A 24,292-nucleotide genomic window follows, 5' to 3' on the forward strand; every position below is an offset into this window, starting at 1 on the left:
TTGGGTGCTGGAGATCAAACCCAGGGCCTTGTGCTTGCAAGGCAAGCACTCTACCGACTGAGATATCTCCCCAGCCCCGATTTCTGCCCATTTTTAATGTGGCTTTTGCTTGATTAGCATTCTCTTCATCACTGCCTATGTTCTAGAGTTCTCACAGAACTACTTTGGTCTGGATATGGGAGTGCATAGGCCTGGAGCTTCCTAACATGCCATCTTGCTAACATCACTTTTAAAGAGTTGTTTTTTCTAAAGAAAAAGTATAGCTGGGTACATGCCTGTAATTCCAGTGATTCAGGCTCAGGTAAAAGTCTCCTAAGTGCAAAGCCAGCCTCAACAACTTAGATCCTGTCTCAAAACAGAAGGGAATTGGGATGCTCAGTGGTAGAGATTTCCTTTGTTATCATTTTATTGTATGAAGGACTAAACATTTCAAGTACAGATCTTTCTGTACTTAATAACTTCTACTGATCCACCTTAAAGTTCACTGATTCTTTTTTGCATTGTCCAAGTCAATTTTACCAAGATTATAGACTTAGTCTACCTTATGAGCAGTGCATGTATTCTCTGCTCAGACTGTACCTGTTCCCTTTCACAGGTTCCTAAGACCCTCAGTCCTATAAAGAGGGAAACATGTATGCAGATTCCAAGGGGTTTTTACAAAGGATTTCTCACATAGAAACCTGTACCACCCTGGCAGTATTGTTACTCCAGCAAGATGGCTATTTTTGGTTTGAGGTTTATCCCTATGAACTCATGAACTGGTTAAGTACACTAATGAAAAATGAGGTGAATGTGGTCTCAACCGGTGTGTCCTTCAGGGATCATATTTTGCTTACTACTTATTACTCATCTATGACTTATTTGTTACTCTCAGGAGAGTTCATTCAATGCAAGTTTTTTAATGAGACCTGACCATGATTTGAACCTATCAAATTCCAGTTATTTGGTAATGCAAAGAAAATTTTAAATACATGTATATTTCAGTTAAAAATTTTTATTACCGATGTGATAGTCTTAAGGAAAAGAATTATAAAGATTACATATTAGAAACTTTTTTCTTTTGTAGGACATAGCAAATGAAGAACACAAAAAAATTGAAATGTTAAAAACAGAAAACAAGAAGCTAGAAAAACAAAAAGGAGAATTAATGATAGGGTTTAAGAAACAATTAAAATTAATTGATGTTTTAAAAAGGCAGAAGGTGAGTATCAATGAGTGACTATAGATATTATCTGGTCCTTTCTATTAAAATACTTAGATTTTTACTTTATTTTGACACCCCTAGACAAATTTCTATCTAAATAAAATCTATTACACATACGCTTGTATAATGTATCATGCAAGTAAATTAGTTATGTGGAAAGTGGGACTGGTACTATTATGTGCCAAATATAGATTCACATATAACAATGACTACTTAGGTGACTATTTTCCTTTTCAAACCTTAAAGAACACAGTCCAAATCAGTTTTGTTCCTTGCTCTAAATATGTGGTAAAAGGATATGAACTCATAATATTCCCACTTTCCTTTTTTATAAAGGTCAGGTATTTTACAATACTGAATTTTAATGGTAGGTTGGTTCAGTATTACTGTTGGATAAGAAAGCCTTTTTAAATAGTTTGCTTGTATTCTAATACATGTTTCTACAACTTATATTTTGATAGCATTATCTACAAACTTTTCCTTGTTCTATGGTCTACTCAATATTAAGTCAGACAATATTGATTTCTTTTTAAACAGATGCATATTGAAGCTGCCAAGATGCTATCTTTCACTGAAGAGGAATTTATGAAGGCACTTGAATGGGGCAATTCATAAATGATCTACTTCAATTGGTCTCTATAACTTTAAAAACTTATAAGGGGTTTGAAGATATTTGTGAAATCAAAATAATTTCAAAGATTCCCTAATTAGATGTATAAAACTTTTTCTGATATGTAATTATTAATAAAAAGGAAATATTGTATAAAATTAGCAAGACTTAATTTTTAATCGATTTCTTATGACCATATCCTTTTTGATTTTTTATAACTGCACTTAAAAATATTTTACATTCTAGAAGATGAAGCAAATGGTAAACAGGACTCTCCAGTGATCCTTCTCACAGGTGTAATACTTAGTACCAGAAACCTACAGGTACTGAGGTCTGCCTGCTGATAAGGTTTGTACATAATCTAAGGCTGCTGCAGTTGGCTAGCAGGCTTGAGTCTGTCTTACAGGGATATGAATTCCTATATGGTACCAGGGTGTGTGTACTAGCTGGAGTCAAGGCTAAGTCTGCCCAGCATTGGGTATTACTGCAGTGGGCCTGCTGTTAGTGTCTCCAATACTCCACAGCCAAGGAAGACTCTAATGGTGGTATATAAGTCATGTATGTTTAGTACGAAGGTTTACTGGCAAAATTGAAAGTACCAATTTGTTAAGGGATATATATAAATGCACAAAAATGTAAACTGACAAAATATATAAAATGGGAAGTGACTTTATGTGATCAGTTATCAGTCTAACATAATAACCTGTTGTAAATACAAGAGGAATTTGCAAAAATTTGGAGATGGAAACTGAAAGAGCTTTAAATGTGATAAGCAAAGCTTAATGGGCGATTCTAGTGGGAGCTCAGAAGACTAGAATGCCCACAGGACAAAGATTTGGTGCATGAGGTTTCAGAGGATGAGGACTCTACTAGAAATTAAGCTACAGTCCAAAGAAGTTGTCTACATTTTGCCCATCTAAGACTTTGTGAGGCTGAATTTAAGTGACGGACTAATTAATCTGGTGGAGGAAATTTCTCAAGACAGCCCAACATGGGATATAGCTGGCAGCTTTTAGCCACGTTTACTGTGATAATTAGGAGCTGAAAGCAAAAAGATTTGAAAACTTTGTCAGAGAAGTGTGAGTAAAACTGGTGCTAAGGAAAGTGTGGTTGTTAAAGAAATTATTACTAAAGAGACACTGCTAAGTACTTAGTAACAATAGGAGAGATGGCTTGAGGAATCTCGGAAATTGGCAAGATCACAACCATCTCAGGCTCCAGGATGTAAAAGTTATTTTGAGAAGAGACCCTGTGGGAACCCTGTGCAGGGAGGGTTAGGAAGTAGTTTCACCTTGCTAGCCACTCAGAGGTTGCTACAGCCATGGTCCTTAGTAGCTTGGCTACTGCTAAAGATGGCAGGAGACCTTGGCATCAACCATGTGGTGCTGGTTCTGCAGGAATGCAGGATGCTAGAGTTAAGGGGATCATGGAGGCTTCCACCAAGATAAACTTTCCTTCCTCTGATCGTTCTTATCAGGTCTTTTAGTCACAGCGATGAAAAAAGCTGATTAAAACAATTACAAAGAAACAGAAAAACTTAACAGACCAATAGTGTGTCTCCAAATAAAAGCACAGGGACTGATGGTTTCACTGCTGAATTATACCAATCATTTAAATAGGATTTCTTCTGTTTCTTTAAAAAAAAAAAAGAAAGAAATTCTTCCATTCTACTAGACCAGCAACACTCTGATACCAAAATGAGACAAAGTCATAACAAAAAAAAAAAAAGGGAGGCTAATATCCCTGATGAACACAGATGTAAAAATCCTCAACAAAATACCAAATTCAACAGTACATAAAAATCATTCACCATGATCAAATGGGAGTCATTCCAGGAATGCAAAGATGATTCAACATAAAAACATATCATATTAGTGGAATGAAGAACAAAAACTATATTTCAACAGATACATAAAAACACTTGATAAAACTCAGTATCCCTTCATGATAAAAATGATCAACAAACTAGGTATAGTAGGAATGTTCCTCAGCACAAAGTCATATGACAAACCCATAGCTAACATCGTACCAAACAGAAAAGTTGAACTTTTCCTCTAAAATCTGGAAAAAGACAAGGAAGCTCATTTTTGCTACTTTTATTCAAGATAGTAGAGGAGGTCCTAGCCAGAGCATTTTATTAGGCAGGAGAAATAAATGTATCTAAATTGAAGAAGAAATTGTCCCTATTTGCAAATGATCTAATCGTACATATAAAAGACCCTAAGGACTCTACCAAACATGTTAGGTCAAATAAATTCAGTGAAGTTACTGGATACGACAATCAACATAATAACACTTCAATATGCTAATAGCAAAATATCTGGGAAAAAAACACAAAGCAATCCTTTTTAAAATAGTTATCAAAAAAAAAACAAAACAGTAAATTTAACCAAGGAGGTGAAAGATCTGTTCTGAAAGCTACAGAATACTGAGTGAAGGAAATTTAATAAAAAATACACAAAAAAACACTCCACTTTAAAAATGGACAAAACATAGACATTTCCCAAAGAACACATGCAAATCCAAGTATATGAAAAAAATGCTCAATATCATTAATGATCATGGAAATGTGAATCAAAACCACAGCAAGATACCACCTCACTCTAGTTAGAATGGTGATTACTGAAAAGACTAATGGTAACAAGTGCTGACAAGGATATGGAGAAAAAAACTTGCATACTGTTGGTGAGAATATAAATTAGTAGAGCCATTATGGAAAACAGTATGTAAGTTCCTCATATGTTAAAAAAAGTAATCCCATTATTGGATATATATCCAAAGAGATATCCATATGTTGAAGAGATGTGTACTCCTATGTTTACTGTAACGCTATTCACAATAATCAAAATATGGAATCAACCTAAATGTCTAACAATGGTTGAATGGATAAAGAAAATGATAAATGTAAAAGATAAATGTAATTCTATTCAAAGAATTAAATGCTGTCCATTTGCAACATGGATGACCTTAGAGGACATTACATTATTAAAATAAGCCAGTCACAGAAAGACAATGCACAATCTAGCTCATATATGGTATATAAAAAAAAAAGCTGATCTCATAAGTAGAGAATAGAATAGAATTATAATTGCCAGAGGATGAGTGATTAGAGGGGATATTAGAATATGTTGGACAAAGGATACATAATCACAGCTAGGAGGAATAAGATATTTATTATATAGCATGGTGGCTGGTTAATGACAATATGTTCTTAAAAAATGCAAAACTGGATGTTATGTGCTCTTAACACAAAAATGGTTAATTAGCTAGATTTAATCATTCCACAATGTATTTATACTTCTAAACACTGTCAAACATGATACATATAATTTCATTGTCAATTAAAAATTATTTTATGTTCTAATAATTTTATGTTCAATTATGAACTATAAAGATTCTTTTTAAGTACTTATGATGATCAAGCTCATTTAGTAATAAAGCATTTTAAATTATTTTTACTTACTTTAATCCTCCTTTATAGTAGACAGAATAATGTACTTTAAAACCAAAATCTAAATATGCATTTCCCTGGCCAAACCAAATTAGTAAAGTTCCCAAACATAAATATAGATGAAGGGCAGTTCACTAGAAACTAGAACTCAGTACTAGCTAAGGCAAACAAGAAAAATCTCTGAACAGGACAGCCTGGGAGCACATATGCACATATATAAATTTTTCAGTTAAAATATTAATCTGACACTTGTTTATAAATTATGAAATACAGTGATAGAAAATACAAATAAAACATTCCTGTCACTAAACTGTAAAACGAAAGTTACACTGACATCTAGTGGTAATGTACAGAAAAATCCAGGTTTTACCAAATGTTGATGGTATCACTTTTCTTCACAAATTTCACTCCTTTTCTGGTATGCTTTCCTAAACTCTTCACCAAGAAAATCAATATCATCCTCTTTTTTAAATATTCCCTACAAGAACAATATTTTGTGTTACTTTTGAATGCCAGAATATGCACTAAATACTTTTAAGATAACAAATACACTGACATGAGGTTAGTAAAGTTATCCAAAACAATTAAATCTATTCAATAAACTTAATGTTTTCCAGAAATATGACTTTATATTATTGACCCAATTTCCTTATTTATCAGATCCAGAGCAGGTACTTGTGATAGGAATCTGGGCTCTTCTACTTTAAAATTAGGATTGCCTGAAAGGAAAAGAATTTAATTTATATTGTACCCTACTCTTGTCTAAACAGTTCTATAATATGAGGGAGGTTAAAGATGAAGACACTAAGCTCTACTACATTCACACATGGGATCAGTTCTCCATGCCTCTGTTCTATAGCTAATCAGTGAACAGGAAAGAATTGGCAGGAAAGAATTCAGATTTAGAGTTAAGGCATTTAAGCAAGCCTTTGAAATTCTTCACACTTCCACTCATTTTTCTTTTCCCCTATAGAATACAGCAAAAGTCTCTTTAAAACAAAATTAAACTGAAATATCTGTCTTGCATTCTAAAGAATTTAAAAAATCATTTAGGTCATTTGGGCCATTAGGACAAAGGATAAAGGTCCTTTTGGGGTATCAGGATTATTAAATCATCCTCCTGCCTCCATAGTTATTTTCACCACAAAAATATTGACACCCAGATACTCTCCTAGAATTAATAATCTATTTTATGAAATTTATCTATTATGAATGGATTTTATCATAAGTCCATTAGCATTAATATATATAATTCGTTAATTCTAAGCAATTAGGTTATAATGTCCTGAAACCAGGCAATAATTATTCATATATCTATCTTTCTCCTTCCTTAGTTTTGGACTGAACATTAAAGATGCATTCAATTCTACCACATTAATAAATCAAAAGGTAGATTTCTATATTTGAAGGATGGTAATTTTAATTATGTGAATCTAGATGATTACGTGACCTATGAAACTCACTATGATATATATATGAAAATTTACTATCTTTTGGAATTATTTTTAAAAACTGATGTTACCTAGACCTAGTTATAACATACCCTCCTAATATAGAAAAGATCTGTTTCAGATTCAGTTCAAGCTTGGGCCTATCTTTGGGTTATCAATTATAATGTTTTCACATAAGTTATCATCTTTGGAATATAAAGTATTGTAGTTGCTTTAGGGTGGTTTATTTTTGGATCTCCAGTGCTTGAAAGGGGAGAAAATAACCTAAAATCTAAATTCAGTAAATTATGTCATAGCTCAATGTGCCAAGACCAACTCCCTCATTTTAGAGACGTTTAAATATGATCCCCCAATGAGAGTCAATGCCTGGCCACTGTTACTTTATAACAGCAAGATGTGTGTGACATCTTCATCTTCTGATATTCTAATATCACTTTTTTTTTTTTTTTTTTTCACTATTAGAGGCCTTGAGATAAAGGTCACTTACTTTAGGGAGATATCCTAATAATTTTGTAGCATGTTCTTTGAGAAGTTTTAGCCTTTCTTCCTCAATAATATCGTTAATACACCTTTGTCTTCTTTGCTGTAACTGCCATTCTTCCAGCTCACGTTGCTGGAAACGCAAATCAGGTTTTATTAATGGTCAAGAAAAACGTTAATCTTTTAAGAAGTTTTCAAACAAAACTAAAACAAAACTTTCAGTGAATTATGTGATAAAATTGTTGAATTATTTGATACTAAGTCCAAAAAAACTAGTGTATAATATCTCGTATCTTATATGTACACACAGGTTTTTTCGTTTTTTAAAGTTACAAGAGTAATAGTTACGACTGGAATTTTTAAGGAGACAAGTGCATACAGCAAAATGTCAATACCCACTGATTTCCTAATAAACAGTGTAAAAACAGTTTATAGGGTAGGACAAAAACAATTAGTGAATAAAACAGGGATATCCAAAGAATAAATATTTTCTCATATGCATCATATTTTTCAAAGTCCACATGAAGCACAAGAGTAACAATAAGAATTCCAGAAGAACCAGTATTTCTCAGGAAAAACTCTTTTAACACTCTTAGATATCCACATTAAAATTCTATGCCATATAATGCAGGTTTTATGACTGTAGCTCAAAGTTTGAGGTCTTAAAGGGACTCACAGAACTGTATCCAAATATGCCTATTGAAAAGGTTAAGGATACAACATGCAGATCATTGAAATAGTGATGAATCTCTGCCAAGAACTGCTTTAGAGTAATGCTAAAGTTTCCCTTGAAATAATATTCTGAGGTCACTACTAATTCAGTCTACTCCTTATCAAAGATATGTAAACCATAAAAGAGGATGTCTGTCTTTGATACAATAAAAGCAAACTTCTACATAAGGTAATAACTCTTCTAAGTTACTGGATAAAAATTAAAATGCTGGCACACAGCCATATCCAATGCCACTTAAAACTGGAACTGCTTCTCAAAATATTTTTATCTACTATATTAGATGAATTTTTATTTTTTTTACAGAATAAGAAAATGGTGATGGTCAATTGAGAAAAAACTTTTACTCACTGATTTTTCTTGCTACTGAATCAAGGGTTGAGTTGCTCTTAATTTATCTCTAAGGTGAAATAGGATAATAGAATTTGCCATGAAATTGTTGTACCTGATTTTTTTTTTTTTTTTCTGAGATTACAGTTCTAAGGCTTCCTTATAGCTAGTTATGGCCACAAGGTCAGTGGAATATAAGTGACCTTCATATGGAAACTTCAACCTTTTATCACTATCTGCTGCTTGAAACGTGGATACAAAGGCTAAATATCTGGCTTAGATCACACACATGAGGGCTATACACATGCCATAGTGAGAAGCTAAAAGGAGCCTGAGTCCCTGAAGACTATGGAACAGAGCCTTCATTTCATCCCTGAATTGCCTACCTGTAGATTTTCATGTGAGAGAACAATAAACTACCAACTAATCCACTGTTAATTTGAGACTCAATTTCTAATCAAACCTAATCCTGATTGAGCCATTCTTCATTTTTTTAAAAATATTTTTTAGTTGTAGATAAAACAATACCTATATTTTATTTATTTTTTTATGTAGTGCTGAGGATCAAACCCAGTGCCTCACACATGCTAGGCAAGTGCTCCACCACTGAGTCCCAAACCCAGCCCTGAGCCCTTCTTTATAAAGGGGAGATGCAAGAAACTTCTGTAATGTTGTGGAGAAAGCATACTTAGATTTTTGTCTAATGATGTAGAGTCTCTGATTTGGGTATGATATAGGATCTTCGTTCTTGGGATACAGTACGCCACATTATGTGTAAATCCTAAAAAAATTTTCTAGTAAATAGTATAAATGGTTTAGAAAGCATGAGACTTATTACCCATATAAGAGAAATTCTGAATAACTCTTATAGGAAATTATGGGGAGTTTCAAAATTTTTCAGAGGTAATCAGTAGCTAGGAGCAGTTCTGAACTCTAAAAAAGAAGAATTAGAGCCTTATACCTAGCAGTGTAAGGCTAATGGAATGATCATTTTTCACTGCCAGAGGCCAAAACAAAAACATTGCCCAATCCTCCTGACACTTAAAGCTAAGTCCACAGCCTCATACTGAGGATGTCTATGATTTTTTTTTTTAAATTAAGACAAAAATTTTATAATTTACAATTTTTGCTTCAGGTGATTTTATTTCACTGCCATTTGTAGCTGTCTTGCTGACTCCTCTAGGGTCTTTCTGACCATCTCTGCAAGCCATGAGAGAGGACAGTCAGGCACTGGTTCTACTTTTTTATAAGCAAGATTTAAAGCCTTAAGGGAATTCCAAAAGTCTTTTAATTTTCTGCCTTCTTAATTACTGTACTTCCTAACATGGTTGATCACATTAATTAATATAGCATTTATAAAGTATTTACCACATCAGGCAGACTGCTAGATGCTTTATAAATAATCATCTCCCTTAAAGTATAGTTAAATCATGATTGGTTTATATTAAGGCTAAGGAATTGAGATTTTATCCTACAAAAGCCACTGAAGTTTAAGCAGGAGAGGACATAAGATTTTTTAAAACCCTGGTAACTTGTGGCAGACAGACTAAAGTTACAAAGAGACCAGTGGAAAACAATTTCCATAGTCTATGGAAATGCTATTGAATGTCTGAACAAAGTTACAAATAAACTAGATTTCAGAGTAATTGCTAAGGTGGAATCAGAATTTGGTGACCAACTAAAAATCATTGAGTGAGTAAGAGGGAATGGTTCCAAGGTATGTTAGGCTTTTGCCGCTGTGACCAAAATACCTGATAAGAACAGCTTTACATTTGGCCCTCTCAAGGATTGCCTGCAGGGATTCTGACCTTGCTACACTTTGCCTGACCTCCCAGGCCTTCCAGTTCAGTGACTCCCACTGGAAAAAGTTTATGGTAACACAGTATTCCAGGTATTCATGATCTACAGCTCTTCTCTGCTATACCAACACATGCATATCTATATAACAGCACATGCATGTGACATCTTTTTTTAAAGTACCTTTTTAGTTGCATATAGACACGATACCTTTATTTTATTTATTTGTTTTTATATAGTGCTGAAGATTGAACCCAGTGCCTCACACATGCTAGGCATGGGCTCTACCACTGAACTACAACCCCAGCCCCAGCATGTGACATATCTTTATAATTAGTTTTTGTATTGTTCTCTTAATCAAGACCATAAATTCACAAATGTCATGGACTTAGTTGTACTTACCTTTCTCAACATCAGACTGTATGTAGCACATATAAACATCAATAAGTAGTTTCTTAATGCCTTAATAAAAGATTGGTCGGAAAACATATCACAGATTGATAAACAGATATCTAACACTGGCATATAAAAAATTCTCAGTAAACGTTTAGTGGATGAACAGATAAGCTGGCTGCTGTTCAATGTTAACAAAAAAATTCTTACTTTGTCTGCGAGAAACTGGTTACGACGTTCTTCAATAAGTTTTTCCACAGCCCTTCTATGTTCCAGTTGCTTCATTCTTTGTTTCTGAGCATTCATTAATTCTATTCGGTCATCCTCAGCAAGTTTGGCTAGCATAGTTTTTCTAAAGGCCTCCTCTTCTTCTTTTGTAGCCTGTAATACTAATTCCTTCAAAGCCATTTGTTCTTCAAAATCTTGCTTCATCTTTCTTTGTTTTCTCAATTTCTCTTCTGCTTTTTCCTAAACAACAATGCAGATAAAAGTTAATTTAATAATCATTTCCTTAAATCTAATTTACAAAGAGTGAGACAATCTGGTCAAGCTTAATATTACAAAATGAAATCAATTATGAAAAACCAAAAAGTAATGCCTTTTCATAACACTTTGCACCACCCTTTAAAACTATTTGGATAAAGGACATGTTCCTTTGGACAGCCTTCTATTATTGTGCATATTTATAATCTTGGTTCTATACTCATAATTAACATATAACACTTTGAAAAGAGTTAATATGAAAACTTTTTTGCACCCCTGAGTTTTTTAATCTGTGGTCTCTGAAATGTGTACCAACTATGAATCATTCTAGAAACTTGCCGGAAACAGCTGTCCAAACCACTAAGTATTTTTCAGTTTCCAACTTCCTGTTTATCAAAGCTGCGTTTATCCATCTTTAGTCCTCCTTTCATTCTCAAAATTCTCTAAAATGTAAAAACAATAACCTAACTGTGACAATTAGACAATTTTCAGGGAAGTTCAAATTCACTTGGAGCAGCATAACTCTTCCTGCAAGCTTTTATTTTCCAAATACTTATGAAAAATTTCAAACACACCAAAAAATTTAAAGAATTTTACAGTGATCATCCACATACCTAACACCTAAATTCCAATTAAGTTTTACAAGTCTTGCTTTATCATCTATTTGATAAGGACTGATATAATTCCTTTTTTCTTATCTAACCAACCCTTGCCCAATTCTAGCACAGGCTCCCATGCAAGCCAATATTCTCAATGCGCCTAAAATTACTGCCCTTTAGAGGCTGAGGCAGGAGGATCAAGAGTTCAAAACCAGCCTCAGCAAAAGCAAGGGGCTAAGCAACACAGTAAGATCCTGTCTCTAAATAAATGTGGCTCAGTGATTGAGTGCTCCTGAATTCAATCCTAAGTAAAGTTAAAGTAAAATAAAATAAAATACAAAATAAAATAAATAAAATAAAATAAAATCTGCCTTAATCCCCACATTGTTCAGGGGTCTTAGAGATAACAGAAACTACAAAGGATTTACTATAAGACATTAGGTTGCACACAGGACTTCCGGAAGGACCAGGAAACCAATGTTTCCCCTTGACAATGCTGTCAAAACTGCCTCCAAATGATCTGCTCTTCCTGTTGTGTGGCTGCTATTTCATTTTGCTCACTTGTATCTTTACACCTTAAAAGAAGGGAGATAAGTGTTGGAGATAATCTAGGTCATATGAAGACCTTAACTAAAAGAAGTGTAGTTTTTACTTTTTAGTTTTTATAATATAGCAAAACAAGTGTTTCCAAAAAGGGTGGGTAGGAGTAAGTGAAAATCAGCTTTATTAGCTTTGTTCTGCTACTCTGAGTATTCATTCTCTCCTTCTTTATCCCTTCTTCATTATGCCCTTTCAAATCCTACTTTGTCCTTAAGATTTTCTCCAGTCTAATATTTGTCTTCCTTTCTGGCCTCTTAATTAAGAGACTCCAATTTCTCTATCATCTAATTGTATTTCATATATACAATATGTCTTATCTCCTCACTGAAAATAAATTCCTATAGGATATATCTTGTTTTTCTTTGGGATGCTGGGTACATAAATGTTTTTATAATATATATTTTGTTTGTTTGCTCAGTATTATATAGAAGGCTCACTGACGGCAGAGTTACTGTCTCATTTGGTTTGGAATTCCTCTAGAGTTTATCATAACATTCTGCTCACAGAAATGTCATATATACCAAATTTAACATAGTAATATAGTTGATATTTCCTGAAATCCATCTTCCATAAAAAATTTTAGTTCAATTCAATAGTGAAGGCATCTGGCTAAAAATCAGGTAAATGTTTGGCAAAAATAAAATGTTTCAAATATGGAGTGTTCCTGTACCCTTTGATAAGTCTAGATCAGTATTATGCTAATTATATAGTATGAACTACACGATAAAACCCATTCTGTGGTTTCAGAAACAGCTGTTCATTGAAAGTCTGAAATGATCTGCTGCAGACCTACTTTGATTCTGAGAACTTTCAGGAGATCTCCTAGTCTGCATTCTCCTCTAAAAGACAGCTTTAAACAGACTGATAGGTTTTACTGGGGAGATGATTGCAATAAACAGCAGTGAAGGACAAGCAGAGTCAAACAGGAAAGAAAGCAAGCTAAAACAATGGCACATTGCTGAGTGACCACCGTGGACAACTGAGACTCAGTCCTGCCAGGACCTTGTAAGGAGTGCATGGATATTTCTGCTCCCAGAAAGTGTCAGGGCAGAGTCTGTCTAAGCTTTCACAAAAGTTCTCCAGAGCTGTCACTGAAATCAGAGGTGGGACTAAGGGGATGTGAGGCAAGGCACAAAAGGTTTTGGAGACAGGAGAGGGCCATCATATTATTTTGCCTGAACATTCTACATTTTTTGAAATTATTTTTAATTTGGAAAATCAGGTGGTTGAGATTTCCATATTAATATATAATGGAATAAGTAACCTCTGATTTTTTTCCTGTCTTCTCTGTTTCCTTTATAGACCACTTGTCCTTTCTAATTTTGTTCAGACTTTTTTCTTTCTTATCTTTTAGAAGATAAAATGTTTTTGTTTTTCCCTAATATTAAGAAATTGAATTAATTAATGCTAGTGTTTTCCTGATTTTAGTTAATGTCTACTTGTAATCTTTATTTCCTTCTTCATTCTTGCTTATTACTTGAATTTGTATCCTTTTTCAAAGTTCACTGCCTATTTTTTTTTCACAGAATTTTGCAATAATTGCTACAGGTATCAGTATTATAGAATCTCATCAAATTTGATGTGTAGAAATGGCATCCTCTAAATAGTTGCAGTTTTCCTCTTTAATCAATAATAACTGAGAAGGATGTTTTTGGATTTTTAGTTAGTTGATAAAAATATTTCTAATTTCTTGTAATGTGTCAAACATTTCCCCCCTTTGCATTTGCTGGTAAATTTCCTTTAGATTTCTAATAGCCTTTAAAATTATTTCAGAATAGGGAATATTTTATCCCAGACTGTGGATTGCATTTTCATTTTCCTAGAAATGTTAGGAAGTTATTAATGTTGAAAAAGACTGATCTCTAAATGTTTTTTAATAGACATAACTTCTTTTAGCTTATCAAAAATTTCATGAAGACCCTCTAGTTTTTGCTTCTGTAAATTTTATAGTTCTAGCTTTTTTGTTCATATCTGAGATCCATTTTGAGTTAATATGTTACAAAATAAAATAAGTGTTGGTAAAAATGTGGAGACATTCGAACACTTAGACATTGATAGCATGAATGGGAATATAAAATGGTAGAGCCTTTGTAAAAAACAAAGTTGGGCAGTTTGTAAAAACTTAAACACAGAATTACCGTACTAGGGCTAAGGTAGATAGCTCAGCAATAGAGCATTTGCCCAGCATGCCTAACAACCTGGGTTCAGTCTCCAGTCTCTCCAACTAACACACAAAATGGCCTAGCAATTCTACTTCTAGGAATATACCACAAATAATTAGGAAAAGACATTCTAACAAAAACTTATATACAAATATTCATAGCAGCAATATTCAAAACTGTCAGAAGGTGAACACAAAATAAGAAAAACTACAATAAGATATCACTACATAGCTATTAAAATGGCTAAAATTAAAAAACAGTGGTAATACCAAATGTTGGCAAGAATGCAGAGAAACTGCATCACTCATACACTGCTGGTCAGAATGTTAAATGATATGGCTGTTTTAGAAAACAGTTTGGCATTTACAAGACTAATGGAGTTACTCTCGAGCATTTATCCCAGGAGAAATGAAAACTTATGTTTATACAGAAATCTATACCTAAATATTTATAGCAGATGTATTCATAAGAGCCCAAACTTGGAAACATTTCAGATGCCCTTTAATGGGTGAAGTATCAAATTAGCTGGTACATGCATACCAAAACATACTACTCAATAATAAAAAGAACAAAGTATTGATAAAAGCAACATGAATGAATCTCCAGGAAATTATGCTCAGCAAAAGGAGTCACTCTCAAAAGGTTGCACATTTGTTTCTTCCTACTTACATAACATTCCTGAGGTAGTTTTTAAAAATTAAGATAAAATTAAAGGCTCATCCATACTTCAGTGCATATCAGCACTTCATTTCTTTATCACTGAATAACATTCTACTACATGGATATGTTTTGTTTCTACATTCATCAGTAGATAGACATTAGGTTATTTTCACTTTTAGCCATTTATGAATACTGCTGCTATGAACATTTATATACAAATTTTTGTGTAGACTTAGGATCATTAATTTTTAATTATTGTTCTTTTCTAACATGTATTTAAAGACATAAACTCCCCATTAAGTACTGCATTAGTTGCTTCCTACACATTTTGGTACACTCTTATCATCAGTTTGAAAAATCTAGTTTCCACTATGATTTCTTCCTGTGCTCACTGCTTATATAAAAGTATATTGTTTGTTTACAAAATATTAAGGAATTTACAGGTATATTTTCATTACTGATTTATAATTGATTTACACTGTAGTCAGAAAATATACTTGGTATATTTTAAAACCCTGTGAATTTATTAAGAGTTACTTATGTCCTAGAATATTATGTCTTGGTGAATGTTCTATGTGTACTTGAATGGAATTTGCACCCTGAAGTTATTGGGTGAAGTACTCTCTAAATGTCATTTAGGTCAGATTTGTTGACATTGTTGCTCAGCACTGTATCCTGTGATTCAGACCACTTAGTGTATATATTAATAAGAAAAGAGTATTAAAATCTTCAACTCTTGATTGTGGATTTGTCTATTTCTCCTTTCAAATCTGTCAGTTTTGCTTCAGGTATTGTGAAGGTTTGCTAGTTAGGTCCATATGCCTTTAGGGTTATTACTTCCACTACATTAATCCTTGTTCTGAAGTTGACTTGGTCTTATATTGAAACAGGCACTCTAACTTGCTTTTAATTGACTAGTTGTCTATGTGGTATGTCTTTCTCTATCCCTTTGGTTTGAAACTGCATGTTGTCTTCATACTGAAATTGTGCTGATTGTAGACAACATAGTTATAGTATACCTTTTATGATGCAGTCTATGAACTGCTCCCTGGGTGGAGCTTTTTTATCCATCTTGAAAATGTCTTTTAACTGCATTGTTTACACCATTTATATACAATGTGATTACTGATAGGCTGGGTTTAAATTTACTCATTCTACTCCTTCACCTGAATATTATATTCTTCTCTGTTAATAATTCTTTCAATATCTGAAACTTACTTTTAGTTGCCTCCTATATAGTTCAGCTTGCTCTTCCTGATATAATTCCTGTCGTACTTGTTCCAAGTCTTCACGTTGCCGCAGCATTTCTGCCAATTTCTGAGTCAGCTATTAAATTAAAAAATATATATATATATTTATAGGATCCAAATTCTATACCAAATATTTCAGAAATTCACCAGTATCAGAGAAGTGGTTATTTTAATACCGCATTCTGAAGCTGCAACCTTTTTTCCTCATTTTCTTGAACTTTTGCCATCCTATGTTCTTCTCTTTGCTGCTGCATGTTGGCAAACTCTAAGATTTTCCTGTTTTCTTCTTCCATCTCCTCACGTTTCTTGTTTCTCCAGATAGTCTGCTCTTTCTGAAACTCTTCAATATATTTTCTTGTTGCATTCATTTTTTCTAACTTTTGTTGCCTTTCCCTAAAGAGCAATAGTGGGTATAGTTTTATAGTAACAGAAATAACAAAATATCAAAAAATAAACAGTAATTTACTTCTGTTGATAATAATGTGGGGGAAAACAACTTTCCTATTTATAATTTGTTCATTAATACAACAAACATTTTGAGTGCCTACTATGTGGCCACTACAAATTTTCTCAGGATAAAATCCTACTGTACTTCTAACTGACTAATGAAGTTTTAAGCATTTCATTTCAGAAAGGCTACAACCTATTAACATGAGCCGCATAATCTACACTTAAGCCGTCCACCAAGAAAATTCATCAGAAAACATGTCCCATAACATGGTATGGACATATTTAAGAAAAACAAAGATTTAGGTCACTCGGCTAGTTAATAAGCATTTATTAATTATGAGATAACTTATTAACAATCATGTTGACAAAGATGAAGAAAAGCTGGTCTCAATTTTTGTGATCATAACTAATATTTATTGAGCATTTACTATGTATTCACACTGTTATATGTGCTCCACCTCTTCACAACAAACCTAAGACAAATCTGAAGTAAATATTCAGGCACATAAGAATTTTAAGTTTACATGATACACTTACAATTGATCTTCTTCATAGATTTTCCTAACAATTTCATCAATCATGAGTTTCTCTTTCAGCAACTGCTCATAAGCTTCCTGCTTTTTTCTCTCTTGTTCTTCCAGTTGTTTCTCTAAGTCCAGAGAGTACTGGGCTTTCACTTTGTTTCGTCTGTCTTCTGCAGCATTCTCTTCCTTCATTACTCTCTCGTGCTCTTCCATCATGGTTCTGGCTATTTCAGCGTCACGCTTCTGATATTAAAACAAAATTTATCTTTCCCTTGTCAAATCACAACCCAGTATGATAGAATACTTCAAATAAATATAACTGAATGTTTTAAAGCCTGTTATATAAAATAAATTTTTTCAGCTGTCTAGGTTAAAAAATCAAAGTAAGTCATTGTGACCTAATGGGTTTGAATGATGAGCAGCCTCTAGAGATGCTTGGGTAATACCTGAATAAGGATAAGGATAATTAGTAAGTACACATCTGAAAAACAGAAAGTAAAATTATAAGTCCTTTATTAAAAACCATTTTAAACTGTCAAAGCAGTAGTTATCTTTTTTTACATATCAATTTTCATGGCTTTTAGCTCCCTGTTCATCAGTTGCTATCTGGAGTCAAGATAGTACTGCCATTTTCACACAGGTCTGCTATGAAATGATTCTGAGCACCTATTAAGTTTCTCCTAATTGAAGCTTTCTTTCCTGCCATGCGCCCTTGAGTTTTCTCTTTCTCATGTATTAAAGCCTTTTGTAATCTCTTTAACTTAAAAGGGTCCTATATGCTACTATGCCTGTTTTCTGCAGTTTGAGTACACTCACTCAATACCATTCCCGTGGAGTTAAAGACAATCCTTTTCTTGGATGGATTAATTCTTTTGAGCGGTTTCAAATCATTTAACAAAATAAGTTTTAAATTAAATATAATGGAGCAATTTTTGAAATTACCCTTTGCCTTTCTGATCATATCTTAGCTTTAGCAGCATCAAATATAAAAAGCAGATTAGATGGCATTGGCACCAAAATAGACAGGTAGATCAATGGTACAAAATAGAGGACACAGACACAAACCCAAATAAATACAATTTTCTGATACTAGACAAAGGTGCCAAAAATATGCAATGGAGAAAAGATAGCCTCTTCAACAAATGGTGCTGGGAGAATTGGAAATCCATATGCAACAGAATGAAACTAAACTCATATCTCTCACCATGCACAAAAATCAACTCAAAATGGATCAAGGACCTTGAAATCAGACCAGAGACCCTGCGTCTTATAGAAGAAATAGTAGGTCCAAATCTTCAACTTGTTGGCTTAGGATCAGACTTCCTTCCTTAACAGGACTCCCATAGCACAAGAAATAAAAGCAAGAATCAATAACTGGGATAGATTCAAACTAAATAGCTTTCTCTCAGCAAAGGAAACTATCAGCAATGCGAAGAGAGAGCCTACAGAGTGGGAGAAAATCTTTGCCACTCATACATCAGATAGAGCACTAATTTCCAGAATATATAAAGAACTCAAAAAACTCTACACAAAGGATACAAATAACCCAATCAACAAATGGGCTAAGGATATGAACAGAAACTTCACAGAAGAAGATCTACAAGCAATCAACAAACATATGAAAAAATGTTCAACATCTCTAGTAATAAGAGAAATGCAAATCAAAACTACCCTAAGATTCCATCTCACCCCAATTAGAATGGCGATTATCAAGAATACAAGCAACAATAGGTGTTGGAGAGGATGTGGGGAAAAAGGTACACTCATTCATTGCTGGTGGGGCTGCAAATTAGTGCAGCCACTCTGGAAAGCAGTGTGGAGATTTCTTAGAAAACTTGGAATGGACCCACCATTTGACCCAGCTATCCCACTCCTTGGCCTATACCCAAACGACTTACAATCAGCATACTACAGAGATACAGCCACATCAATGTTCATAGCTGCTCAATTCACAATAGCCAGATTGTGGAACCAACCTAGATGCCCCTCAATTGATGAATGGATAAAGAAACTGTGGTATATATACATACCAAGGAATATTACTCAGCCATAAAGAATAATAAAATTATGGCATTTGCAGGCAAATGGATGTAGTTGGAGAATATTATGCTAAGTGAGATAAGCCAATCTCAAAAAACCAAAGTACGAATGATCTCACTGATAAGCGGATGATGACACATATAGTGGGTAGGAAGGGGGCAAGAATGGAGGAAGGAAGGACTCTATAGAGGGATAAGGGGGTGGGAGGGGTGGGGGAGAAGAAAAAAAATAACAGAATGAATCAAAAAGTATTACCCTAGGTAAATGTATGTTTACAGAAATGGTATGCCTCTGCTTCATGTACAGAGAAACAAGATGTACCCATTTGTTTACAATAAAAATGAATTTAAAAAATTTTTAAAAGCAGATTAGAATATGAATGATAAATGTCATTCCTGATATAACTGATGCCTACAATATGTACAAAATGATAAAACTTTTATGTACAGATTACTACATACTTATAGAAATATATTGTTCTCATTTTACAGATTTAGGCTCAGAGAGACAGAGCCAAATACTAGTATCTAAATATCCTGACACCTAGTCAAGTCCTTGGAGTATCTGGCTTTAATTTTGTGAATCAATTTTGACTTAGAAAATAGTAGCGATTCTTTAAGAAATCTGATTAAAATATCTGTAATGGTCTTGAATAACCTCAACTATCAGGATAATTAAAACTACAAACCATGGAACAAACCATACATTGTGTTCTATTTTATTATGAAAGGATAGAATTCACATGGCTCTAAGAAATAAATTCTCTCACCTTTTCCTACCAACTTGCCACACCTAAGGTTTTCACTATTAATTAGCATGCTATATAAAATAAATGTAACACAAATATACATACATGCATAAAACATGTACCATTTATAGCCTTCATCTATTCCTAATGAATACCCATACTGCACTGCACTATTAACTATTTTGATATCACCTCTAAAATTTTATGTATCATTTAAAAATAAATAACATGCAAAAATATACTTATTAGGTAGCAATTTGTACTATACTAGTTTGTCAAAGAATAATCAGTGGCCATAAAGAATGCTGAGAGTTGTCTGGGCCTCTGAAAGGCTCTAATATTAAGTTAAACAAGGTTTCCTATGAAATCACTGAAGATTTTGAGACCTTAAGAATCTGAAAGGTATACCAGTTTTTTGAAATCTAGCAGTGTAAATTTTTTAAAGAATGAAACAATTAAAAAAAGAACTGGTCTATTTTGGTTTTCTATATGACACTAAAAGCATAATAACCAGAAACAACATTACCATTTGCTCATATTTAATGGCATCCTTTTCAGCAATCTGGGCTGCTCTTTCCTTATTCATGTAAGCTGCTTTTAATTTTTTCTCCAATTCTCTGAGCTCAATACTGTGGGGGAAAAAAAAGTCAAATTTAAATCTGCAGATCCTAAGAGAATTAAGCTCCTCAGAAAATTCAGTGACAACATTTTCAATTTTCTCAAAGATAGTATACAACTGGTATTTTAGATCCATAGGAGAAATAAGTTAGTTCCGTAATGGATGCCTTACATTCCTATCAGCAATGTCTGAGGGTTTCAATTTCTCCACTTTCTTGTTAACACTTGTTATTTTCCATTGTTTTTATTTTAACTAGTCTAACAGGTGTGAAATAACATCTTGTTGTGGCTTTAATTTGCATTTCCCTAGTGACTAATGATGTTGAATCTCTTTTCAAGTGCTTATGGCTATTGTGTATCTTCTTGGAATAAATGTCTATTTAAGTGCTTTGACCATTGTTTTAATTGGGTTGTTTGGTTTTTGTTGTTGAATTATCATAGTTCTTTATATATTCTGAATATTAAATCCTTCAGAAATGCAAATTGTTCTTCCAACCTAAATGAGTTCTGAGCTAGGTCAAAAGGAAATGAACATTTTGTGCCAATCTTCCAGGTAGCCTCAAGGTAAGTTAGAAGAGACATACACAATAAATGTAAATGAAGTATGCTCTGCTCCCTCCTTAAACCAGGAAGCAAGGTCTCACCAGAAACGTGGGCTACTATCTTAAAATTGCCTCTGAGCTGGGAGGGGATTGGGCAAGGGTGAATAAAAATACCACAAAACTTTCCTACCACTTTTAAGTTGCCTTTTTCTTGATTCAGCATTTGCTTAGTTGCTATAAACCTTTGGATATTATCCAGAGTTCTTATAAAGTTGGTTCTGACAATTTCTCCAGGTTTTTTGATGTTTCTGGTAGGGGAAGAGGTGGGGAGGGGCAGGAGTTTGGAGCTGCTCACACTGCTATTTTGCTCAAGTCACTCCAATCCTACAACTTTTATTATGAGTTATTATCTGTTAAAATACTTTTGAATTTCAATTTTGGTTATTACTTTTTGACTCAAAGGTTATTTTGAAATACATTTTTAAATATATTAACCTACAAAGATCGGTAATATTTTTGTTTCTGGTACCTAGTGTAATTCCACTTTTATCAGAGAGCATACTATGTGTAATATGTATAAATTGAATCCTTTGACAATCTGTTGATCCTTTCATTCTGGTACAATGTATCATCTATTTTGGTAAATAGTTCAAATATGTTTACTATAACTACTAATAGAGTTGAGTTTAAATTGAAAATTTTAGTATCTTCTACTTGTCCTCTGTTCTGTGTTCTCTTTTCTCCCCTTTTTGACTCTTCAATGGGGTTCCACAACCACTTCCAGGTTAGATGATTCACTAAGAGGGTACATAGGGCTCAGCATGTAGTTTTACTCAACTGCTATAACACATTCCAGTGAAAGGATACAGAGCAAAATTGGCAAAGGAAGAAGGCACAGGAGGTGAAATCCAGAGGAAACCAGGTACAAGTTTCCAAAGGTCCTCTCTCAGTGGAATCTTCCATAACATGCTTGGTTCACTCAGTAATGAGTTGTATCAACACATGAGAAATGTTGTCTACCAAGGAAGCTCATTAGAAAGACCACATGTGGAATTTTTATTGGGGGCTGGTCACTTAAGAAATCTTTCCATATCAAATACAAAATTTCAGAATCCAAGAAGGAAAACAATGTTCAGTATAAACCATATTGTTTTCTCAGTTTAGACACAATGAGTCACTCTTACCAGTTCAGGTACTTACTGGAAATCCAAAGTTCCAGATGCCTGCCAATGACCAAACTTAAAAGCAGGACTTTCTAAGAATTGCAGTCTCAAGCCTATGTCAGTTGTTTTCTGCATAACCACTTTTTAAGGTCATCATTTTCTCCTCTATTGTCAATTATATAGTCTTATAAATATTTGGTAGAAATTATAGCATGCTTCTTTGTTTAAAGTCTATTAAATTTTGTCCTTATTTCTTAGACACTGAAAGAGTGACTACTTTGCCTTCATATTTTTACTTCCTATTTCACTTTTGTTATATTTCTAACTTCTTAAATATTTTAAAACCCAAAAGACATGATAGTAAAGATTTTCTACACTCAAATTACCCTACCTTTAATAATTATTTACCTCCTTCAGTTCTAAAATAAGCTTAGGATCATCTTTTTCTTCTACATAAAGAACAACTGCAAGTATTTCCTTTAGTGCAGGATTCTATCAATCTTCTTTTTGTTTGTTTTCATTTGTTTGATTAACTGTTTTGTGATGCTAGAATTTGAACCCAGGGCCTTGTGCACAGTAGACAAGCTCTCTAGCCCTGAGCTATAAAAATATTGTTTTTTTTTAAATCTAAAATTAGCACTTTATGTTCACTTTTTATTCCCCTCTTCTACTTCATTTTATGAATTAATGGTTTAACCTGTCAATCTAGCATTAATTTAATTTAATAAGGGAAAACTCTTTTTGTGGTGGTTTTGTGGAATTTAAGTACAAATTATATCTGAGGTATTTTTCGTGCTTTCACAAAGTTATGTACTAACTATATAATAAATATAGTTACTAATTGTCCATGAATTATGATTATTATAAAGTGTACTAGTTGATCAATGATGTGATTAAAATAGGATTCTTAAAAATAAGCACCAAGTTTCCCAACTTCAGTTAAAAGCACTATAAAATTTAATTCCTTTAAGTATTTTCTTGGATTATAAAATCATGTGTTCAAAATCAGTAAGTCTCATGATTTGTAAAATCAAACAAATATTTCCAAAATAATGATTTTAAAAATCATTTCAAAAATGTATTTCGAAAATTAATTTTTTTTACTATAAAGAGCCTAATCTTCAGAATTAATATCATTAAAATGGCTATACTACTGAAAGCAAAATATAGGTTCAACACAGTCCCCATTAAAATACCATTCTTAGAGAACTGGGGAAAAAAAAAAAAAAAAAACAGTCCAAAAACTCATTTGTAAGAATAAAAGACCCAGAATAGCCAAAAGCAATTCTAGGCCAAAAAAAAGCAATGCTGGAGACATGACAATACCTGTTATGGTTGGGATGTGAGGTGTTCCCCAAAAGCACACATGAGACAATACAAGAAGGTTCAGAGAAGAAACAATTGGGTTACAGAGCCTTAACCCAATCAGTGAATTAATCACCTGATGGGATTAACTGAATGGTAACTGAAGGCTGGTGGGGTGTGGCTGGAGGAGGCGAAGCATTGGAGGCGTGATTTTGGAGTATATATATTTTTATCTGGTCAGTGAGAATCTCTCTGTGCTTTCTGATCATCATGTGAGCTGCTCCCCACTCCAACTCTGCTGCCATGACGTTCTGTCTCACCTGAACCCCTATGGAATGGAATCTGCTGTCTATGGATTGAAACCTCTAAAACCGTAAGCCCCCAAATAAACTCTTACTCCTCTACAATTGTTCTGGTTGGGTCTTTTACTTGCAGCAGTGAAAAACTAACTAAAATAATACCTGACTTCAAATTATAAAGGTATGTTAACAGAAATTCCATGGTACTGGCATAAAAACAGACACATAGACCAATGGTACAGAATAGAAGACACAGCCAAACCCACTCATCTACAGTCATCTGATCCTTGAAAAAGGTGCCAAAAACATACATTGGAGGAAAGCTAGCCTTTTAAACAAATGGTGCTGGGAAAATTGGTTATTCATATGTAGAAGAATGAAACTAGACCCTTATCTATCACAC

At 33.5% G+C, this 24,292-nt stretch overlaps 2 protein-coding genes across 8 annotated transcripts in view; one reads left to right on the forward strand and one right to left on the reverse strand.

Annotated features, from left to right (window-relative positions):
• The window catches only part of TEX9 (testis expressed 9), a 44,762-nt gene extending 42,784 nt beyond the window's left edge, over nucleotides 1-1,978 (forward strand). Inside the window, exons 11-12 of one of the 3 annotated variants that reach the window (XM_079129978.1) lie at nucleotides 1,067-1,201; nucleotides 1,742-1,978. In XM_079129978.1, the coding sequence (XP_078986104.1) occupies nucleotides 1,067-1,201; nucleotides 1,742-1,819 (213 nt within the window). In that variant the 3' untranslated portion in view covers nucleotides 1,820-1,978. The remainder of the gene's footprint in view (nucleotides 1-1,066; nucleotides 1,202-1,741) is intronic. The other 2 variants (XM_079129979.1, XM_079129980.1) reach the window with 2 other exon arrangements.
• Nucleotides 1-24,292, reverse strand: part of MNS1 (meiosis specific nuclear structural 1) — a 66,951-nt gene that overhangs the window by 32,596 nt on the left and 10,063 nt on the right. For 3 of the 5 annotated variants that reach the window (XM_079129947.1, XM_079129944.1, XM_079129946.1), the window contains exons 4-10: nucleotides 20,489-20,591; nucleotides 17,188-17,417; nucleotides 16,377-16,593; nucleotides 16,169-16,276; nucleotides 10,657-10,914; nucleotides 7,204-7,329; nucleotides 5,636-5,743 (exon numbers count right to left, since the gene is read on the reverse strand). In XM_079129947.1, coding sequence (XP_078986073.1) covers nucleotides 5,651-5,743; nucleotides 7,204-7,329; nucleotides 10,657-10,914; nucleotides 16,169-16,276; nucleotides 16,377-16,593; nucleotides 17,188-17,417; nucleotides 20,489-20,591 — 1,135 coding nt within the window. In that variant the 3' untranslated portion in view covers nucleotides 5,636-5,650. Of the gene's footprint in view, nucleotides 1-2,022; nucleotides 3,319-5,439; nucleotides 5,744-7,203; nucleotides 7,330-10,656; nucleotides 10,915-16,168; nucleotides 16,277-16,376; nucleotides 16,594-17,187; nucleotides 17,418-20,488; nucleotides 20,592-24,292 lie in introns of those variants that run through there. The other 2 variants (XM_079129945.1, XM_079129943.1) reach the window with 2 other exon arrangements.

The sequence above is a fragment of the Sciurus vulgaris genome (genome assembly GCF_902686455.1).
Source record: "Sciurus vulgaris genome assembly, chromosome: 2".
In the NCBI taxonomy this organism is placed as follows: domain Eukaryota; kingdom Metazoa; phylum Chordata; class Mammalia; order Rodentia; family Sciuridae; genus Sciurus; species Sciurus vulgaris.